Source organism: Branchiostoma floridae, chromosome 3, assembly GCF_000003815.2.
Source record: "Branchiostoma floridae strain S238N-H82 chromosome 3, Bfl_VNyyK, whole genome shotgun sequence".
In the NCBI taxonomy this organism is placed as follows: Eukaryota; Metazoa; Chordata; class Leptocardii; order Amphioxiformes; family Branchiostomatidae; genus Branchiostoma; species Branchiostoma floridae.
The window spans coordinates 24,217,551-24,237,981 of NC_049981.1; the positions used below are offsets into that span (position 1 = coordinate 24,217,551).

The 20,431-nt window shown below is 38.4% G+C and overlaps 4 protein-coding genes across 6 annotated transcripts in view; 2 read left to right on the forward strand and 2 right to left on the reverse strand.

The window, feature by feature from the left end:
- Positions 1-828: 828 nt before the first annotated feature.
- On the forward strand, positions 829-9,724 carry LOC118412588 (synaptotagmin-15-like). Of its 3 annotated transcripts, none has more exons than XM_035815539.1 (6): positions 829-896; positions 4,064-4,308; positions 5,549-6,169; positions 7,115-7,253; positions 7,972-8,111; positions 8,870-9,096. In XM_035815539.1, exons 2-6 carry the CDS (start codon positions 4,108-4,110, stop codon positions 9,008-9,010), a joined length of 1,242 nt encoding a protein of 413 aa, XP_035671432.1. In that variant the 5' UTR covers positions 829-896; positions 4,064-4,107; the 3' UTR covers positions 9,011-9,096. The 3 variants fall into 3 exon arrangements, with proteins under 3 accessions (XP_035671432.1, XP_035671431.1, XP_035671433.1); XM_035815538.1 differs by lacking the exon at positions 829-896 and adding an exon at positions 2,374-2,549; XM_035815540.1 differs by lacking the exon at positions 829-896 and adding an exon at positions 3,802-3,920 and having other exon boundaries at positions 8,870-9,724.
- LOC118412599 (group XIIA secretory phospholipase A2-like) lies at positions 9,640-13,108 on the reverse strand. The gene is made up of 4 exons (XM_035815563.1): positions 12,750-13,108; positions 12,171-12,238; positions 11,501-11,666; positions 9,640-10,959 (listed from the first exon to the last, which is right to left on the reverse strand). The coding sequence occupies exons 1-4, from the start codon at positions 12,973-12,975 to the stop codon at positions 10,802-10,804; spliced, it is 618 nt and encodes a 205-aa protein (XP_035671456.1). The 5' UTR covers positions 12,976-13,108; the 3' UTR covers positions 9,640-10,801.
- Positions 13,109-15,983: 2,875 nt separating this feature from the next.
- On the reverse strand, positions 15,984-19,672 carry LOC118412600 (mitochondrial import inner membrane translocase subunit Tim23-like). The gene is made up of 7 exons (XM_035815564.1): positions 19,481-19,672; positions 18,720-18,781; positions 18,393-18,483; positions 18,091-18,175; positions 17,742-17,800; positions 17,419-17,535; positions 15,984-16,720 (listed from the first exon to the last, which is right to left on the reverse strand). The coding sequence occupies exons 1-7, from the start codon at positions 19,554-19,556 to the stop codon at positions 16,602-16,604; spliced, it is 609 nt and encodes a 202-aa protein (XP_035671457.1). The 5' UTR covers positions 19,557-19,672; the 3' UTR covers positions 15,984-16,601.
- Positions 19,673-19,805: 133 nt separating this feature from the next.
- Positions 19,806-20,431, forward strand: part of LOC118412581 (H/ACA ribonucleoprotein complex non-core subunit NAF1-like) — a gene marked incomplete at its 3' end in the record, with an annotated part of 10,915 nt that continues 10,289 nt past the window's right edge. Inside the window, 1 exon segment of the mRNA XM_035815530.1 lies at positions 19,806-19,927.

Genomic DNA, 20,431 nt, shown 5'->3' on the forward strand with positions numbered 1-20,431 from the left:
AGCACCCAGGCACAGCCATCTCTTTGTACAGATCAGAGTTATATAAGTAATTCTTTCCTAGAGTGTCCCACCTTTACAGACAAAAAATATGTAAAGTCTACATGCTGCAAACCATTACAGCGCCCCTTTGACTGCGCTTATAATGATTTGGGGGTAGTACTAGATAGTTTTCATCTAATTTAAAGGAACACACACACACAAACACACACACACAAACACACACACACACATACACACACACATACACACACACATACACATACATACAGTTAACACACACACACACATACAAATACACACACAAATCGCACACACAAACAACTCAAAGTACACATACATGCAAACATGCACACAGACAGGCATCCTCATGCAAAGACAATGCGTGGCCGTTTGTACGTCAATCGACGAGGACCGCTTTCGTCATCTATGTCGTCCACCACTGATTCAGCTTGTCATATGGGTTTGCATTTGGCTTTACAGCCCTATCCTCGCTCTGAAATAAACGCATACAAACAAACTGATGAAAACCCTTACATGCACACATGCACGCGCAAGCACGAACAAGCATAAAACACAGATAAAAACACAACTTTACACATTAGCAAAAACATTTCAAACTCACATGTATACACACATAGTCATACATACGCACAGAAAATACACAGTATAAAATACAAACTCAAACACAGAAAATTCTGTGCATTAAAACAATGGTCGGAAATCATCAAGGCCCTATCAAATCATCTGCCCAAGGCACCATCTCTATCAACTCTAAATCCCATTCAATTGTGTCACAAATTTCTACCGGAATTTCCACATTCCAACAGATGCTATGTGGTACATGGAATGAAATACTCACTACAGCAGGTGGTGGTATCGGTAAACGCTGCATTGAGGTATGTTAGCATTTTGAAACCAATTGACTGACAGTTTTATGCTAGCGCTAGTTGATTTAACTAAATGACTAACTTTTTTAAAACCTCGAAGAACTCGTTTTCAGTACTTTTAAAAACATTTAGGAGGCGCTTTAGGGCAAAACGAGTTCCTGTTAAAATCGACACGACAGCTGGTGCAATATATGCTTCCAAGAATCTATAACTCCTTCATAGATGAATCTAAGACAGGATCTCTTGTTTGTATACTCGTAGAAGTCCACAGGAAGTCGCGTTTACCGCACGATATAGTAAGATAAGCCCAACAAAGTGCTACATGTAGTTGCCTTGATTGGGTTACTGAAGGGTGGTCTTCCCTGCAATTAACGTGTTTTCCGCTATACAAGCTATAATTAAATGTATCAATTATACCAATTATATATGTGTTAATGGTTTCAGAATACCCTGTTTTCATCCAATACGGTTAGGTGGGGAGGGGGGGGGGGGGGTCGCGTATATTTACAAGTCCGTATGAGATCCGTACGATATGTTGTCAACATGCAGCCTTACGCCCAACATTTTGAATTTTTTTACTGAATTGAATTATACGTCAAGTGAATCTGGGGTATGAAGTACGGCATAAGCGCATCCATTCCGCACGAAGTGCACATGCAGTGTGCAACAATATGTGTACGTGTGTCTTGTCGCAAATAGCTACGTATTCTGAGCACGTTATGTACACGCTGCTCAGATCTCATGCCGTGATATTGGCGTACTACCGCGTATAAAGCACAAACATATAACGTATTCATACCACCCTCGATTGACGTGGGACCAATAAACTGCCCATTCTATAAAGTTTACGATGCGTAACTGTGTACGTACGATGGTTTTGTACATGTTCAAAACTACCAGTTGCACCCTGCGTTTGCATGCGTACCAAAAACGATTGAAATGCGTATGTGGGGTCGGTATTGTGCGCACGACTGCGTATGGATAAATGTCAATACGGATCTGGAGCTGATACGGAGTCAAAAATATACGCACATCATTTTTGTGAAGATTCAGCGCAAATGCAGTCCTCAGAAACAGAGTTTAAGGACTTCATTAATCTATCAACATGATTGTAAGAGGACGTCAACTTTTTATTCATTCCATGTCCCACATTAATGTCAAGTTCAGAATATGCTAGGGTTGGTCTTTAAGGTACAAATTAAACTTAAGGACAATTACCTACTTTTAATTAAACATTTGTTGGATTTATATGCGAGGTTTTAAACTAAATCTCGCATTTTCTGTACATGATTCAATAGTTCAGCATTGTGCTCTGCGTGTACCGATTGAGTAAGTACATGTAGTAATCACAAGGGAAGCCCCATCCAAAAGACGTCATCCTACATTGTTTGCAAGTTTTCGCGCCCTTTTTTTTGTGGACCTTTCCCGTGCAATTATTTATATCTGTTCACACCGCCGGCATGTGAGAAGCAGTCGGACAGGCTCACCTAGGGTGCGTGCCGGGTCGGGGTCAATCAGCCGCCATTTTAAAGACAAGCTCAGATGAAACATATGCCTAGAATTCCACCAAAATTATGATCATACTAGCAGCAGTTATGTAAACTTATGACTATTCTGCCATTTTTTTAGGGGAAGAATTAATACCATGTGGCAGAAAACGAGGTAAGGCTAAGATTATTGTTTTCTTAAAGTTAATCTGTCACAACCAAGGCGTGTCCAAATTAAGACAATTGTCAATTTCGTTAAACAAAAGCAATGAAATGATAACAACACGTGCCTGCGTAAATCATATCTGTTTTGTATCACGTTAGCAGGAGTTAAACATTTTAAGAGTGCTTTGTTATTTAACAACGATTCAAAACTTACGAACTACAAACAATGGTAAAACATTTTTAGAATTATAAAAATGATTTTTACAACACTTGTCATAACACTTCAATAAGTTAAGATAAAATCGGCATAAAACAATGTTATATATGAAACATCAAAATCTATTAACAGCAGCAGTTAAATAAACCATGAGCTTTGTGGGCTAGAATGAAAGACATGTTATGTCGGGTTGTTTTGGTGGCCACACTCCCACATTCCGGCGCAGGTTGTAGGGACTCTACAACTGAAACTGTCTGCATCATATATGGTGTGTAAATAGTGCATGGTGTATTTTGGAGGTGTGTAGTGGTATTACTTTTATTACTCCGTTATATATAGTATACAGCAAATTAGTACCTACAATGTTCGATGAAGTAGAATATAGATCAAAGTAGAAGAAAGAGGAAAGGATAAGACGGAGACTGAGGCACTTTTAAGACACACGTAACATACTGATTTCCTCTCTTCGTACACTGGATGGACACAGACAGTTTCTTGATTATTGGCCTCCAAAATACCATCACAAGCTTAAGCTAATGTTTGTTCTAACCACTTCTGACTAAGAGTTCTATTCAAACCTGCCAAGGAAAAATGAGTATCACATATCAACACATTTGTGAGGTTTACAATTATAGAGAAATTCGCGCAATGATTTCCATTTTGGTTTATAAACGTTCTCGTATTTGTCATGTTTTATGCCAGTCGATAAAAGTTGCTGGTGTTACCACAAAAATTTATAGTCTTGAGTGATATTGGGTTCTTTCTTGTTGGTAACTATAACGGCCGAGAAGGTAGGCATAAATTCATTTTTGTGAAACAAAACATGAGTACCACATATACACTCATTTGTGATGTTTACATTGATAGACAAACAAAACACACAAAAATGGGAGTGGCTCTTAATTACCAACAATATACCCCCTATTATTGGTCATGACAAAGTAAGAGCAAATAATCATTACTTTTATCTCCCCCACTTATTTTGATGATCATGTTTGGACAAATAGAATGAAGACAACTTGATTGAATTGTCTTGGATGTCGGCTTTTGGGGAGGGAACGCATTTACTTGTCGACCTATCTACCTAGCTAATTCATTACCTTCTAGGCTTGCATGTGTTGTGGGTGGTTTTGATTGTGTGGTCGTGGTCAACACAACTCGAAGGTAAGTGGATGCAAAGCTCTGACATTTGTTATCGAGGTGGGTATGCACAAAACTAAGGATAAATTTGATAGCGGAGTCATGGTGCCTTTCAATGCTTTGCACTGCAACAGAGATTTAATATACTTCTGCCGTGTTTGTTACAGACTAGATGTATTGAGAATGGTCGGAGAGTCGTCCTAACTGTACCATGGAGACGTGGGCGATAGTCCTGATCGTGGTGGTGTGTGCCATCGTGGGACAGGTGCTGCTCGGCTTAGCTGTGTGGTGCTGTGTAACCCACTGCCGCAAGAAGAGGGCGGTCACCTTTAAGAAGAAACTTCTGAAAGATGACGAGGAAGACAAACATTTTGAGGAGTACCAAGAATGGGAGTCAGCGACTCCGCGAAAGGTAAGGGTGAATGTTAGGATCTTAACCAGTTTCCATGTTTTACGACATCTTGTACATTTTTCTGGCAGTGCACTTTTTAACGATTCGATACCGAAAGAAGTAATGAATAGGATTTTCTTGTCGTAATATACGAGACTAAGTACTAATATGTGAAGTTCTGTTAGAAATATGCAAACTGTCAGATGTTGATTTGATTTATGTTTGCAAAGAAGGTAAACAGATATGAAAGTATGTGCAAATGAGGATCTAAAATGATAAATATTGCTGAATCTTGAAACTCCTTATAATATTATCATAGAAGAGGTATCTCGAGATAAGATAGTTAAAAACACGTTTGAATGGTTAAGACGAATAAAGTATGTTTATTGGAACAGAAAATCTCTGCAACAGTTACGTAACAGGGCATGCCCCATTTCGAGCTCTGTTGACTGTCACAAAACACAACACCTCGCAGAGCATTTTGGGTAATCACCCATCATGACACTGTGTCGTGAAGCCACAGAATCAAATAAGATATAGTGTAGAAGGGATGTTTCTTAACATTATCATGTTCTCATTTCCTTGCAAAAACAACAACAACAACAACTTGTTAAGCGTTGTTTGATAGAGCTCTTGTTTTTGTTAATAGCAGAAAGCTGATTCTATCTTTGAACATTGTACTGTAATTATTACAGAAATCTGTACGCTAAGAGCCTGAATCATGATAACCATTGCAGGACATTAAATGTTTGATTATCAAAATACGATTGTAGAAGATCTATCTTGAAGAAGACGAAGTGTGTGTGCATCAGTGCATGACAGCTCCGGTGTTAGACAATACGCTCTAAGCCCGCTGTCCTGTGCGCATTCCATCGTGACTAACAAAACCGGCTGCGCTAGCTGTCTGTGTTCCACTGGTGTCCATTTTTGTAGAAGAGGGCGCAGCCGTTATTACACCTGTCGTGCAATCGTGAAACTTTGGCCATTACGAGAAAAACATTTGACTTTTTGAACCGGTCCTTGTGATCAGTAAGTGAAAAAAGTTCATCTTAAGGGTGTCTTAGGAAGTTTGTATAGTTTTTAAGGCTTCGAGAGAGTTGCGAATTTAACACAACAACGAGCGTGCATGTTCTCATTTTGAGACCTCGCAGCATAATAGAACCTTCTGGTCTCTACACGGAAACCTTAACTTAATGTATAATTCGTAAATTATTCGAACTGTGTAGTGGACTAATTATCTGCGTTCTTGTTGTCTGTACAGCTGTCTTCAACATCCTTACAGCAGCGGCCTCCACCAGAGAAGCCGCCGATCATTGTCTCGGACCCTGTGCACGTCCAACCCCCGACGAAAAACTACGCCAGCCCACCAGCTGTCATCCCCACTAAACAAGGTCCCGTGGAACTCGAGAAATACCTCCTCGGCATGGACGACCTGGACTCCGGCAGCGAGGGGGGAGATGCCGTCTCCGAGACGACTCAAGACTCCATGGCGTTCTCAGGAAACTTGGGCTTCAAGCTGGTGTACAGAAAAGTGAAAGAGGAGCTGGTGGTGACAATACAGAAAGCCACCGGCCTCCCGACAAGATGCAAGAACCCGTACGTGTCAGTGGTTCTACTGCCCGACATGAAAACCCGCTACCTCACCAAAGTGCAGAAGCACGCGACCGACCCGGAGTTCAACGAAATCTTCATCTTCCCCATCAAGGAGGCCGAGCTGCAGTCTAGGACTCTGCGTTTTGACATTATGAACATGGGAGGAAAGTTCTCGAAAAACAAACTCATGGGGACAGTGCTGTATCCTTTCGAGGGAAGGGATATTTCTTCATTCGCCGACGATAGCGATGGAGGAGTATCAGAGGACCTGTCGGCAAAACACCTTCCAGTAAGATTGTTTTATCATATATTAAATACATCAGACTGTAAAAAATTACATAATGCGCTGAAGAAAAATGAGCCAGTGTATAAATTTTCACATATTTTGAAATGAATAGTATGTTTGAGCTCAAACAGTCTCAGCTTAGACAACTCAGTAGCGAATTCCACAGGTGTAATTATCCGACAATGTGTATCATGGATTGATTGATCGATCTTCAAGGATTTTGTTTTATGATATATGCAATGATGTCTATGTAAAGACTATTCAACATTGTTGCTGAGTCATTTGAATGAAATACCTCATGATAGAGGTAGACGAAATAAATTACAAAATAGCAAGAAAACAACACCAAAACTGCAATTTGACAGCTTGTCCCTTATTGGTCGCCTTGGGGGAAGGTGGAGAGACTTTTATCTAAAGAAGAGGAAAAAAAGTTTGGAAAATTCAGAAAGATATAGCTTGAAAATATAGCATGATCTAACCACATTAGACAACAGAAAGAAAGAAAACGAATCAAGGAGGGGATCGGGGAGAAATTTTTGCTTGAAATGTTTACGGTTAAAGCTGACGAACCGGCCAAAGACAAAATTGAAGGATCAAGCTCAGCACGTGCACCGTCCTTGTATTAGGACAGTAAAATCAAAAGTTTTCACTTTTGTACAGAGAAAGAACAGTCCGAAAAGGGAAAAGATTAAGACTCTTGGCTATTGACATAACCTCTGTTTTAAACACCTTTAGTATTACACAAACTGATGCTTCAATTATTTCATTTCTTCAATGTCTTGAGGGTATCAAAACTCGTATCTTATCGTATACGATAACGAGGTTATCGTATCAAAAATAAGATTTAACACACTGTTCTTTTTTCTCCTTTTCCATCTGTTTTCATCTTAGCTTGCTTTATTCATATATGATTATGACTGACTTGAGTATACTTATGTTGTTTTACAGACTGACGCCCTGGAGAATAAGGGTGACATTCAGCTGAGCTTCAGTTTCCTGGAGAAGACCGACGTTCTGTCCGTCACTGTCCTGGAAGCCAAGAACGTCGCCGTTCCGGGAATTGACGCCATCCTGTCCAGGAAGGACAGTAAGTTCTCATATCAAAGTTTATTCTAGACTTGACAAAATTAGACACGAAAACAACTCCAAATTATTAATAAAAGTCTTTGCTTGTAGAAAGTCATCGTTATGGCTCGTGAGACTTGTTTATTTGTTTGTATCCACAGCTTTTCTGTCTTCAAATGTGGACACGAACAATTATTCTTAGTGCATTGTTATTATTGTCTATGATACTAGTAGTTGTCTGAAATAGTCAATCCTTACAATATAAGTTGTAAGTTGATAACAGCAACATAATATGCTCATTGCAGGTTGTTTGGTTTCAGTGTAAACTAAAAACGGCATCTTGAGAATAATAAATTAGACAGAAAAGTGGCACAAGGTCGGAGACACGAATTTGTGTGGCCATTTAGACTCAATAAGAATAGGCACACCTTTGCTGGATCGCTACGGCTCAAGGGAGGTATTTCTTTTAAATGATCCAACTGCATAGATTTTTTAAAGCTGTTTTGCTACTTGCTCATATGATAAGTGATTCCTCCAAACCGTTACAATTTTCTCATACAAGTAAATATTATACATGCCTATACATATTGTTGTCGACCCAAGAGTACCAATACAAATGTCAACAACTCCACAACTTCATCAAATGTCCTTTTTGCAATACTGGTACATATAGTGCAGCACATATGGGTCAAAATCAACCTGACTGAACTAATGGCCATATTTCCCCACTTTTATAATAGTTCAACTTTATGTTCGAGTTGCACTATTTGTGGAGAACGAAGTGATCAAGACCAAACGATCCGTGGTCAAGTCTGGGTCAACCAGCCCCGTCTACAAGCAAATCTTCAACTTCGATGTCGCCAAGTATGGGATAGATGCTGTAAGTACTGTTATATTCATTTTTACCTCAATGGGGAATTGGGGTATTTATTTCTTGCTATTTTTAGTGAGCATTACATAATAATCACGGACGTTAGTCCTTGATAATAATAGCTGGATGGATTGAAATTATATTTCGTAAGAATGCGAAACTCATGGTCAATTTTGGACCTCCTGACAGTAGATCTTAGTGCTGCAGCAGAACAAACTTAACATGCTTTTGTCTTCATAAAAAAGAAATCTCAAAATATCAAGTTAAGACACAGATCAAGAGAGCAGAAGCTCAAGCCTGGCTTGGGCATGGGTTTCACAGTTATCATTTTGGATGGAGATGTAGAGAAGACAGTTCCTTGTACAGGAAGACTCAGGCATGTAAAAAGAACCCAGTATGTAAAAAAGGTACCAAGGAAGTATTGCACTACTTAGCCATAAACTTTACTTAAAGGAAGGATGCTCTACATGTTTTACCTTTAAGATGTGTACTGATTTTAAAGAGTCTTCATAAAAAACTGGGTTTATAGAAAAAGCCGTGCTGTACTCAAAGCCAGCTGCATGGCCTATTAGTGGACAGACCACTAATAAGGCCATGCAGACCACCAGCTGGAAAAAGCTTTCTGGGTCCAAGCACTCTGCATAAGAACATCAAAGCAATCTGCAGGAATAAGAATGCTGATAAGCCACATAAGTCACAAATGATATGTATAATACTTAATGATTGGACTGTCATTCAAGCTAACAGGTTCTTTCTCCAACCACCAGGTGGGACTGAAGGTGTCGGTTTGTCAGAAGAAGAGCGGTGAGAGGGACACGCTGGGGAAGGTGTTCCTTGGTCCGGGCACACGTCACAGCCTGTCTGCCATGATCGGCACTGGGGATGCTCGCTGGTACGCCCTGGTGTGAGACAAGATAACGTGATCTCCAAGCAACAGCTTTGTCTCCAAACATCTGCTTGGAGATTACAAATACTGTGCAGACATATATTTATGGTGTGTTATTAGATGTGGTGGCTTTTATCCTTAGAAATGCATGTATAGCTGAAGTGAAGAATAGGAGAAAGGGTGCTAGATAACCGCTGTGAATCATTATCTCATGATTTCATGTAACATCAAGAAATATATTTGGCGCCATTTCAATTCATACTCTGTTCTAAAGGTTTGTTGTTAAGAAAACAAGCTTGAAAAATGTTTGACAACTAAAAAACTAATGTGAATGTAATAAATTATTAACTACATAATGATAAATCATGACTGTTAAACAATAAAGTATTTTACAACTCTGCACATTAAAATTAGGTATGAAAAGACTACAATGGATAACTGACTAAATATGTTTTCATTATACATGTAATAGAATGAAGAAATGACATCATACACTGCAGTTGCGCAGAGTACATAGAGTTGTTTAGGTGGTCAGTTCAATTTTCTCATATCTAATCTAGCACTTCTGAATACATTTGATGCTATGCATCAAATCTTAGTGCAACTTAGAAAATGATTTTAACAGGCACTGGGCATGTAGGAACATCTGTATTTGATTGAACATACTTTTATTAACATTGTTTTAAAAACATTGTCTAACAATGGTGACAATAAAAGGCACAGATATGTAAAATTCCAAGACAGACTGATTGTCTCTTAGAAAACTCTTTTTTCAAACAAGTGGTTTTGTTCTTGCTTGTAATGTGCAGTTGTAGAATTAATGCAGTTAAAAAAAATGATAGGCAGATAAACCATTTTACTTTAATGATAGTCCCCTTGGACTATCCTTATAACTTGCCAAGTCAGATCTGGTACATACAGAAAAAATTATTTCCACACTTTTCCTTTACTAGGTCAGCATATCAAACTTGCCATCAAATACAAAAAAAATACAAAATGTATTAGGTGACCCCTACACTGACAACCCAAAAAATATACAAATTTTATAAACCATTCCTATTAAGACATAACGGGAATGGTAAAATCATTGCAGCAAGACTAGGGTCCAATTGAAACATTTACATTTCAGGCTAATCTAGATATTAACTTTTTTTAAATGTCAGAGTATAGAAAGATTGAAGAGCCAGAGACACTGCTGCAGAGTTGAGGAGACTGGCTAAAATATAATCATTTCCAGTCTCTGTCACAACCTTCACCACAAATCATCACAACAAATATAAACTATTCAGCCATTGAGTAAGTTTGTTGATCAACACAGACTCACAAACACACACACTCCAACACACAATCACACACACACACACACACACACACACACACACATTAACACACACACACACACACACAGAAACATATACTGATGTATTATAGTCACCAATACTGATATAAGCTGAACTATTTCATTTGTAATTGACTGGCAACTTGAAGGTTGGCTAAAACTCTTTGGTGAACAAAGCAAGACTGTCATTTCTGGGTAAACAACATAAACATGTACCACAAGAACTACACAATACCTAAACGCTAGAACATTTCTACTGTATTGCCTGAGGCTAGCACTGTGAGTAGCACATAAAAACTGCCTGTTCTAATACTTTACTTGCTAAAATCCTATCTAATCCAGCTTTGTTGGATATTTCTGTTCATTAAAAATTTATCAGAAAATCAGGAAAGATAAAATTTAGACACAAACTTTTCTAATACCTCTGTAATTGGAGAATTATCTAACACAAATGACCCAACAGTAGTCTTAGTGTCAAAGGTCACCAAATGCTTTGCTGCTCTTAATTGGTTTCTTGTCTAGCCAGTCGTTGTCCTCGTCACATATGCAGGCCCTCTTCTGGGCCTCCTTGTAGGACTTGCAACCGAGGCCCATGGTGCCTGCATACATGAGCTGGGAGGTCATTTGGCACCCTGGAAACAGAATTATAAGATACAGGAACATCTATGCAAGTACACTTTAATTAAACTTGTAAAGGTTAAGTTCCTGATTGTACATGTTAAGTTCCTTGGTCCGGGCACACGTCCTGATTGTCACCTAGGAACTCATCACTTATAGAGGCTATTGTACAGTCTGACTTTTTGCTTTAAGGTTTGTATGTATGCAAATGTGATATAAGTACCAAACTTCCATCAATCGCAAATTTCAAGCCAAACTCCCTTCCTCCCTGCACCTGGGCTATCAGAAATACTGATCATTGATAAGTTCAGAGCCAAAGAAGTCATTCTAATTCATAGTCTTTCAAACATAAAGTTTGCATGGTCACGAGGAGATGAGGATTGCTCACGATTAGGAAAAGAGGTCAGCTGAACTTAAGAACAATCAGACTATACTGTCTCATTACAAGTAATAATCATTCATCTTTTGCAAGTCATCGTCATGAAACTCCACTAAACATAATGCTATTCATGATGACAATATTGCATCGTTTGAAAAATATATTTCTCTGCTCACCTTCATTTTGGTCTGCTGACAGAGTTCTACTGAGCTCTTCACACATATTGTCCAGGCAGGTTTTAAACTTGTCATCACAGTCCTGACGTTTGTTCCCGCAGGTGTCGTAACAAATGTCGTGTTTGTCACAGCATCGCGTCATCTCGGGAACATCTCTGGTGTCTATCTATAATTATTGCACATAACAAATAATTTGAGGCTTTTTAATCTTGTTTTACAGAAACATCAAGTTTTCAGTAATTTTAGAACTGTGGAATATGAAAAAAAATTTCAAGTACCCAAGCTATAGTTACTGCTATATCTGAACACAATCTTTGGTATCTTCACAAGTTGTCTACATGTTGACTATCAATATTCTGGAAAAATAATGCCTGCTAGTTGTGGGTTGTACATAGAAATCTGGACAGCAAGCAAGGTACAAAACATGACATCCTCGGCTACGGAACAACAAGAACAGATAACCTTACAACTAGAGTGGGTGTACACAGACTTCTACACATTGATGTGCGATGTCAATTCCAAGTGTTCAAGCAAAAGTAATGACGGATGTCACATTAAGAATGTGTATGATTATTAACTAGTCAATGAGGAATTGAGACATTAAAGCTTAGAAACAAAAGCTGCTATGATAAGTTTTGATAAGCAATTCATATCGTTTTAATATTCCTACCAGGAGTCCAAAGGAACCACAGCCATTAGACCGAGGCTTGTGATGGGGATTTTTTCTGGGCTTCTTTCCTGTATGAAATAAAAGTGAAATAATTTGATCATACATCATGATTTATATAACTTGCTCCATATCAAGTCGTAAAGTCAGGCGACAGGATTTCGATATTTAAATGAGAACGAGCCACATATGAATTCACGAATTATACTAGTAAAATGCATGTTTTTGCTACCTTTTGTAAATATGAATAGCTGCATTACTGTGATAACAATCAAACCAGTGTGGGCACTTTAATAGTACCTCCTATATGTAGGCTTAACTTAAGAACCTGTGGCCATGGCTACTTTTGATTGCCCCTAGCTGGTTTGTTGCAGCATCTTTTTTGTTTAAGTGACTAGAAAATTAAAAACTCTGTATTTAGTGGCCATTAACAGTCCCTAGAGACGTGGTTGTCACTACAGACAACTTTAATTATATGCTCAACACAGGTATATTGCGGCGACTATTTAAAATATGATTCATCATCAATAATGTTGGCTTTTAAAGGAAGCCGAAGAAGTACACAGCACAAAATCGACCTACCGTTCTTACAGACATACCCACACTCCAGATCGCCCGCCTCTTCCACCACTCCGAACATGGTTTCCAGCGACTCCAACCCCTGCACCAACGAGTCGAGACCGTCTTGCAAGCCTTTCACGTCTACATCAAGAGGCTTCTTTTCTCCGCTATCAAACGTCTTCTTCCTCTTTTTACACGATACTATTGGCACAGTAACCAACAAAACGAGAACCAAAAGCTTTAACATCGCTAAGGAATGTTCCAAACGCCCGTATCGCGTCCTATCGTGTTGAAATAAGACGATGTTTGTAGAGATTCGCTCCACTTCCTGGTTTGAAGATTTCAAGTTACCCGGAAAGATCTGACCTGGCTCGCGCTGATTGGTCAGAAGTTTGACCCCTGACCCAAAACATGCTGATTAGTCAGGTGGTTGACCTTTTGTCTCAAATCAACTTTACAAGGGCGACATCTAGTATGTTTTAGAAAAACTGCATGTACAGTAGTTTTAGCATTGATGAATTACTGACGTAAGTACCTACATATATACCAGGTAGCCAGGCGTATGTAGCTCCCGAGTCTCTTCTGAGAGGACGGATCAGAGATTGGGGAGCTATAATATGGCTAGATACCAGGCTAGCTGCATATACTTTATTTAAAACGGAGGCATTGTAATTAGTTGAACATGCTCAGTTGAACCAGGTGTGCTTCTTTGTAGCTGTGAAGGTTGCTCAAAGGTAACAGAAATTCAAAAGGCCACAAGAAATGCTGCTGGCTCGACCCACTGCCCTGGCAAGAGGTACCTATATCATTGGCCTGAGTCCACAATTTGTTATTTGTACAATTTAACAAAAGAATTTTCAATTTGCAAGTTTCATTTAGTGTAGTTGCCCATATTGTTCAGGATTGCTGGATTCCTTATCAAAAGTTGCAAAATTTAGTATGCATTTAATTCTGAGCAAGAAGAAGGGTACTGTATACAAGAGGGCTAAATCTTTTACTACTACTACGCTTAATAATTTCTTCCCTCTGCTTCCTGACTTTGAAACAGGTTGTAAGCTTCCATTTGAATTTCAGTAAGGAATAAATGGAGTAGACTGGAAAATGAAGATATACCTTCAAAGTCTATAAATGATACAAAATCAAACAAGAGATTTACAAAAATAATAGTTTTCAGAGATATGAGGTCTCCAAACTCTTGTTGGGTGTTGAAATTAAAACGCACATCAGATTCATGTACATGTACATTATATGCTTTATTTCTGTGGAGTTTTGACATAAAAATCATATTTGTAACTCACTAAGTTATCAGCAATATTTTGAGATGGACAGTATATGGTATTTCTGATAGTTCCTTGTACATGTGCTCTTATGAAATGGAAAGAAAAGCCGCTACCATTTAAACTACAATACTACTAGTGCACCAAGAAGAGACTGACATCATGTTGTTTTGCATTGTGCATTATTGCCAAACATAATATTGGTCAGGAACAACATTGAAAGAAACATCCATTTAAGAGATGTATACACAGTTACACACTATACAACAATGAAATTTTAGTTAATAGAGTTAATTCCAGTTGTGGCGGCCATGTTGGATTTCCGGGGTCATCCGGGGTCATGGCACCAGAACGAGACTGCAGGTGGTACCAGCTGGGCATTCTACTATATAGGCTGTATTGCAGACATAAGTATGCCATCTTCGGGAGTGCATTTCACCCCTCTAAGGTTAACAACTGCACAATATATGCCTGTTATCTATAGAAAATACTGTTTTGGAAATTTGAACTTGATTTTGGTGATATTTTTTATTAATTTTTCACATTTTTTGACGGGTGACCTGAGAACAATTAATGTCAGTGTTTATATCCTCCATGTGTGCTATGTATCGGTATCTGTGATTAAAACCTACAAAAACATGGAAATATCGGGGTGACAAACCTTTTGGTAGAAATTTAGAAGACATTTGGCTGTTATTCTGATGATTTCTAGATGCCAAGAACCGTTCTGCAAACTCCGCTCTATGGGAAAATCCTGCGGCACTCAATGGGGAAGGCGGTGTATGTACCGGGTGTGCTCCTTTACTTGTTTCCCAATTTATCTGACAGTGTTTTTATTGTTTTATTTTAGTTTAAACAACATACCCCGTAAGAAAAATGTCCACATGTTGTATAACATTGTGGGATGAAATGTAGCAGATTGTTTACTGTTGTTTTTGCAATTTTTTCAATGCCAAGGTGGAAAAAAACATAACTTTGATTATAAGTGCCAGCGGAGGGGGGATTGTAGCCTGAGTGTCATCCTAGGTAGCTTACCGGGCTCCCATACTCACCCCTCACAAACCAGAGGGGTGAGTATGAGAGCCTCCGTAACCAACTAAGATGATACTCAGGCTAGAGTCGACCCTCACATTACTCTAAAAACCGGACTTCATGCCAGTTTCAGATCAGTGTGGGTGGAAATGTGACAGAATTTTCACAGACGCTGCGAACATCTGTTCATAAAACTACGTTCTATCACCAATTTACCTCTTCCACTGACGATAAAATTTACGTTTTTCTCCACATTGGCATTGAAAAATCCCTAACAGAAAAAAATCTGCTACATTTCATCCCACAATTTTATGGACCCAACATGTGGAATTTGTTGTGTAGGGTTATGTTGTTTAAACTAGAATAAAACAATGAAAACATGATTTGGAAAGAAAGTAAAGGAGCACACCCGGTATGACATTCCCATAGAGCGTAGTTTGTAGAACGGATCTTGGCACCAATACATCATCAGAACAACTGCCTAATGTCTTCTAAATTTCTACCCGCAAAGATGTCATCCCCATATTTTGTGTATTTGTAGGGTTTAATCCCAATAGCAAACCTACTATATCACAGTTACCAATACAAAGCACTCATGGATGATATAAACACTGACACTAATTGTTCTCAGGTCACCCATAAAAAATGTGAAAAATTGATTAAAAAATATCACCAAAATCAAATTCAAATGTCCCAAACAATATTTTCTATATATAACAGGCATATATTGTGCAGTTGTTAACCTTAGAGGGGTGAAATGCACTCCCGGAGATGGCATACTTATGTCTGCAATACAGCCTATATAGTAGAATGCCCAGCTGGTACCACCTGCAGTCTCGTTCTGGTGCCATGACCCCGGATGACCCCGGAAATCCAACATGGCCGCCACAACTGGAATTAACTCTATTCAAATGTATGCGCTGAAAGCAGTTTTGAACTACATGTATGTTGTACATTTCTCTTCAGTTTCTTGCTATTTTTCTCTTTCTAAGTCTCTTTTTCCTGAAGCAATGATTCAAACACTATGCACTTTACTTTGTGTCTGTATCCACACAGTAACTGCTGTATCCTAAATATCACATGTACATACAGCAAATTATTTGAGACACTTATGCTGGCTATTTCAACAAGAAAAAAGACAAGATAAGAAGAAAGTTAGAACCCTGGATGTTTGTAGTCAATTTTTTCTTGGTTCATGTTACTTGTATGACTACAAGATGAAGTTTAACCCCAAAGATTGAAAAAAAAAAACTATAAGAAATCCTATACATTGTTCATTGATTGTTATTTACTCTGCACAGTACTAGTATACATTTCCGACTGCTCCGGTCTGGTGAGAAAGGGCTAAACATCTTGGAAATGGAGAATGGACTATACAATAGAGACAAATTCGCTCAAATTGCAAACTGAGTGGTAAAGGTCTTATCTTCTACAATATTTTTACACAAGTACATCTTTTTGAAGGGATTATAACTTCAATGTGTCTTTGGGAACAATGTACGGAAGTCCAAATAACAAAGAAGCAACAAAAGATATTTCTTTTAAAATGCCTGGAGCTTTTTTCCTACAATGTTTGGTTCACCCCTAGTGACGACTTGACCCTGTCCCTGTTCTGCCACACACACCAGAGCGCCGCCAGTCCCAACCCGATCCCTCCCCCTCTCGCCATGCCCTTCAGTCCAGCTGTGGGGGGCAACAAAACAACAATGGCATGTTTAAGACAGACCTGATTTAACATTTAGTCTATTTGTACATGAACAGTGTTGTACCTTGCTACAATATCAGTTCCTTCTTATGATTTTCAAATTCAGGTAATTTTCCTTTTTTTAAAATCTGCATACATGTACTTTGGACCCAGCTTCACACCCCAAGAGCTACAGCTCCTTTCCATTTTTAATTCTAGGCAGAGCACCAATGTATAAAGAAATTCAACAAGATGATTGAACAATTACAAAAAGGTAAAAACAAACAATGAAACAACAGTCAGTCATCCAATACTGGAGATACTGTAAATGCGGGGATTTAGTTTCGCGGTAGCGGGAAAATGAAGTTTTCGCTATGGCTTTAAGTTCGCGGTAGCACCATTGACTGCAGTCTCATACTATAATGGCAACATTAAACCACCTCGAACATTTCTGCATTTACAGTATTTTATGGGTTCGTCCTTCAACAAAACGGGTCAGAAGCTTCAACTTCTAAATGATTTTAGGCAATACATAACAATGCAACATTGAACAGTTACATGCATGTACTACCGGCACCAATTCTCTGTTGAGCATAAAAAATATACAACTTATGAATACATATCTGACATTTACTTCCACTAGCAGCAAACCCAATCATCCAGCCTGTATTTACCTACAGTAACTGTTCAGTCTTACCTGTAGATTTGAACAGAAGTCCTGTTGATGTTCCTGCCAAAAGGGTTGATCTCTCATCATCGACATCAAAGAACAGGGATGATGAATACAGTACACCAAATGCACTGTAGAAAAGGGCTGGGGACATCGAAAGAAGGGTAAACAATTTAGAACAAGCCAGGGCAAAATCTGATGAAAGATTCATACCATAACCCAGAATATACACCAAAAATAAATGTGCACTTTAACACTGGAATCATTGATTTCTAAAGCCTTGTGGCTTATGCTACATAATGACATATTACAGATAAACATAACCACGATACAACAGAAAGGGAACATACCTACGACACCCAGTGTGTTAGCTGTAGCTGCACCTCTCTTCAATGTCAAGTTCAGCAGCCTAAAGAGTAAGACAAATATTATGTTTTAAATAGATCAAACTGAGAAATACAACTCAAGCAACTGAATATGATTTTCTTTTTTTCACTGACGAAAGATACCTGACGCCGGTTTCAAAATCCGGTTTCAAACTTCGAAGTATTTTTTTTTGTGCATACAATGTACTAGTATTCTATTACCTGGATGTCTAACTTTCAAAGATGTATTATGAATGTGTCATTTACTTTCTACTGACCTGAAAAAAAGGAAGTAGACTGGGTCAGCATTAAGGTAGATCATACTAGTACTTACTGAACATATTTAGGTTTACTCCATGCTAGCTCTGCTGTCTCACTCAACCCTAGTCTCAGACCATTCACTCCTCCATAGACTGCTCCTGGATTTGGGAGGGGAGTGAAAGGACATGTTTTGATATACTTTTAAACTATATTAAAGCTTTAAAAATGGCATCAAAATTTACACGGATATTTGAAACACATCTTAGACACAAGTCTACAAAGGAAAGGTGAGCTTAGTCAAATCATCCATGTGCTATAAGTGATAGTTAAATGTAAGATGTCAAAAATACAAGATGAAAGAATGAGATTCCGTACCAGCTGCCACAGAACTGCCAATCTGTGAAAAAGCCAGCTCAAATCTGCCCCGCGTTCTTTTTTCTGTTGGGAAAATGAATTCTGATCCTCCCTGTAAGGAATAAATCACGGAAAGTCTCTTTAATTCATAAATCTTTGAATGTCAACCTGCCATAGCACAGAGCACGATGGTTAAAAATCCAAATACTGGGAGCAAAAACATGTCTCTGTTTAACTATCATAATAATGTGCCAGGATCTATCATCTGAAGACTTGGTTTTCCATGACACACTTTTAGTTTTACATGAAAGTGCTAAACAATAACGATACTAGAAGATCATAACCAACCTGATTCAAGTATGATGGATCAATGTTGAGGTATGGTGAAAATGAGGAACCTGATGATGTCACTGTAAGAGAAAAAAAATAGACAGTCATTGGTCAGCAGATGCACTTATTTTTCTTCTCCTTAAACCACCCCTACTGGGGTATTACTAAGGTGGGAAATGCATGTGTTATGATAGCAAAAGCCTCCACCCCTGAAGTGTTACCAAAATGTACACAATAAACTGACATTAAGTGAGTGACAAAAAAAGCTATGGCTAACAGATTCTTGAATATGATTTATAAATACATGTAATACAATACTTTATCATATTTAGTTTCATAAGAGGTTTTAACCACGTCCAATTTCGATGCATTTTCTTTTATTCTCATGGAGCTAAAGTAACGGTCTAATACTAGTAACTTATAAGGATAAAAATCGAAATTCCAGCAGTTATCATGTGACGACAACCACATGGCAACATGACGCAAAATATATGGTAAGGTGTGCGGGAGGGGGGGCACATGGAAGGAAAAGATAACCTTTTGTGGAAAACATGTAATATGAGGTTTTCGGTCATGATCTGGCATCATACTGACAGATTTGATAAATGTCATCCGTTTCAAGGCAAAAATACTTTATTGGTGGACTTAGATTGGCATTTTTGCCCCAGAAATTCGGAAAACGTGCAAAAACCGAAACCGTCGATGGAGCCCCCATGACGTAACACATGTCACACAATTTGTAAAGACAACCGGGCCTTCAAAACATCCTAAATACTCACATGGAACGTTCATGGACGGGTCCTGGGCACCGTAGAAGTTGAAGGGTGACGACGGAGGCGTTTGACTTCTATCCATGGCGAAAATTAGGCGCAAAAACTACAAAAGATGACGGGAAAACTACGACCTTTGCGAAAGCACGTCACCGTGCTTAGCATTAAATGTCTCTTAGTGCGCAGGTCACTGTTCGGATAATACTATTCAGAACCTGGGGGATATATGTAAGAAGAAAAAAATATTCAAATTCAGTTATAATCGTCTGGTAAAATTTCTCTGAGACATGGACTTTTTTAATCTGAGATATTATTTAATCCAGTTAAATATGTATTCTATTCAATTCACTTCTAACAAATTAATTTATTTTTCAATAAGATCATCACCTACGTACTTTTGGTATTGCCGCTTTACTTCCGACCTTTGACCCCTTGGTGGTAGGTGGGAAACACGAGGTGAGTTGCAAAATGTTACTTTCCTCTGTCACTTTTGTCTAGTTTTAAGGGACTAATGTTTTTCTAAATGCCAAATTGATGTGGCATTGGTGTAGTATGATTAGCTGCCTGGGTTCAAAATTCAGATTTTGTTCAGTTATTTAACGTTTGATCTTGGCAAAGGCCATATGTCACATGAACGCACATGTCCATGTCCTGGCACATGTTGGTTTGGTTTTCTGTGGGATAAAATGATTCATAAAATTTTCTTCTTTCGGTAGGGCTGCCGCCCTCATCGTGTTGAGGATTCTGCAGCCTTAAATCAATAAACTTTATCATTGCATTAGAACCATGTTAATTACTTTTGAGGTGATTGAAATGTATTAGATCAATGAGAGCTTAACTTTCTAACAACTTTTCCTTAAATAATTTTATAATTTCAACTGCAAGATTATCACAGTTAGTTTGGGGATTTACTTATATTTAGTCTAAAAAAAGATGTTGTTCACTAATGATGTAGTGAAC